General features: G+C 40.0%; 1 protein-coding gene across 1 annotated transcript in view; it reads right to left on the bottom strand.

Moving 5' to 3' along the window:
* LOC111649685 (uncharacterized) overlaps positions 1 to 798 on the bottom strand; it is a 7,208-nt gene extending 6,410 nt beyond the window's left edge. Inside the window, exons 1-3 of the mRNA XM_023399402.2 lie at positions 712 to 798; positions 351 to 421; positions 57 to 248 (exon numbers count right to left, since the gene is read on the bottom strand). Of these exons, the coding sequence (XP_023255170.2) occupies positions 57 to 248; positions 351 to 421; positions 712 to 740 (292 nt within the window). The 5' untranslated portion in view covers positions 741 to 798. The remainder of the gene's footprint in view (positions 1 to 56; positions 249 to 350; positions 422 to 711) is intronic.
* Between the last annotated feature and the right edge of the window lie 220 nt (positions 799 to 1,018).

Raw genomic sequence — 1,018 nt, 5'->3', positions numbered from 1 at the left:
CAGTACAGGCACAGATAAACACAATTCTCACAGTAGACAACACAATAAAAAAGTGCCGTTTAAAATGCTTGAGAATGTTGATGCTGAATGAGAATGCTTTTTATAAATGCAAAATCCACATACCTCCTTTTCATCATCAGTGAACCACTGGTAGTTGAGGATGCCTGTGCCCTCAGCTCGTACACTCAGAGTCACTTTGTGGTTCACAGGTACACACACAGAGACAGGATGGCGCACTATGAAAATTTCTGAAACAAATCAAATAAGAGTTTCAAGTCATCTGAAATCACACTGTGTCACCTCTGTCTCACACCACGCTGAGACTGTCGCGCTCTCGAGAAATAACATACCTCTGATCATTATTCGACAGGGATTGGGACGGGATCCAGTCATCAGTGCATTTTCCTCTTGTTTCGCTGGACTGTAAGAAGTTGGTTTCAAATAAGTATTTTTGAATCACTCATTAAAAACCGCAGCAAATCTAAAGGAAATAAAAAGTACAAAAAAAACTGGAACGAATAACAAGATTTCGCTTTAGATATGAAATTGCTGTAAATACAGCCTCAGAACCTAACTTCTCGTTTCTAGTGAAATCAGCTTTACCCGCAGTGTACAATACTGTAGATACTGTTAGAAATATCCTAATTTCGACAGGAAAATCATCAGTGATCAATAAGACCGTCAGCACTCATGTATTAGTGTATGGGCTACCTGCCGTCAGTCTCGTACCAATCGAGCATCTGTCGGACCTCAGCCAGAATATGTTTTCCTTGTCCTTCCCTTCTTCACTTAAATCGTATTGTGTAAAACTCCCCTTTCCCGGAACGAGACAACGCAAACACACATTACCGTGAGGTCTGTAATACGTGAGCAGCTCATAGAACATAACGCGTCTCTCTCCCGTGATACACTGAAAAAAAAAACATAAATGTTTTACTTCTAAAATCAAAATGCGATTTGAAAAAACACGTCCAAACAAACGAACTTTGCGCCGGTTAGATGGATCTAAATCTAGAAA

This window comes from Seriola lalandi, unplaced genomic scaffold (assembly GCF_002814215.2).
Source record: "Seriola lalandi dorsalis isolate HSWRI2012SDOR001 ecotype SW California unplaced genomic scaffold, Sedor1 jcf7180002051686, whole genome shotgun sequence".
Lineage (NCBI taxonomy): Eukaryota > Metazoa > Chordata > Actinopteri > Carangiformes > Carangidae > Seriola > Seriola lalandi.
The sequence above is the reverse complement of the archived record's forward strand: the minus strand, read 5'-3'. Positions and strand labels throughout refer to the sequence as shown.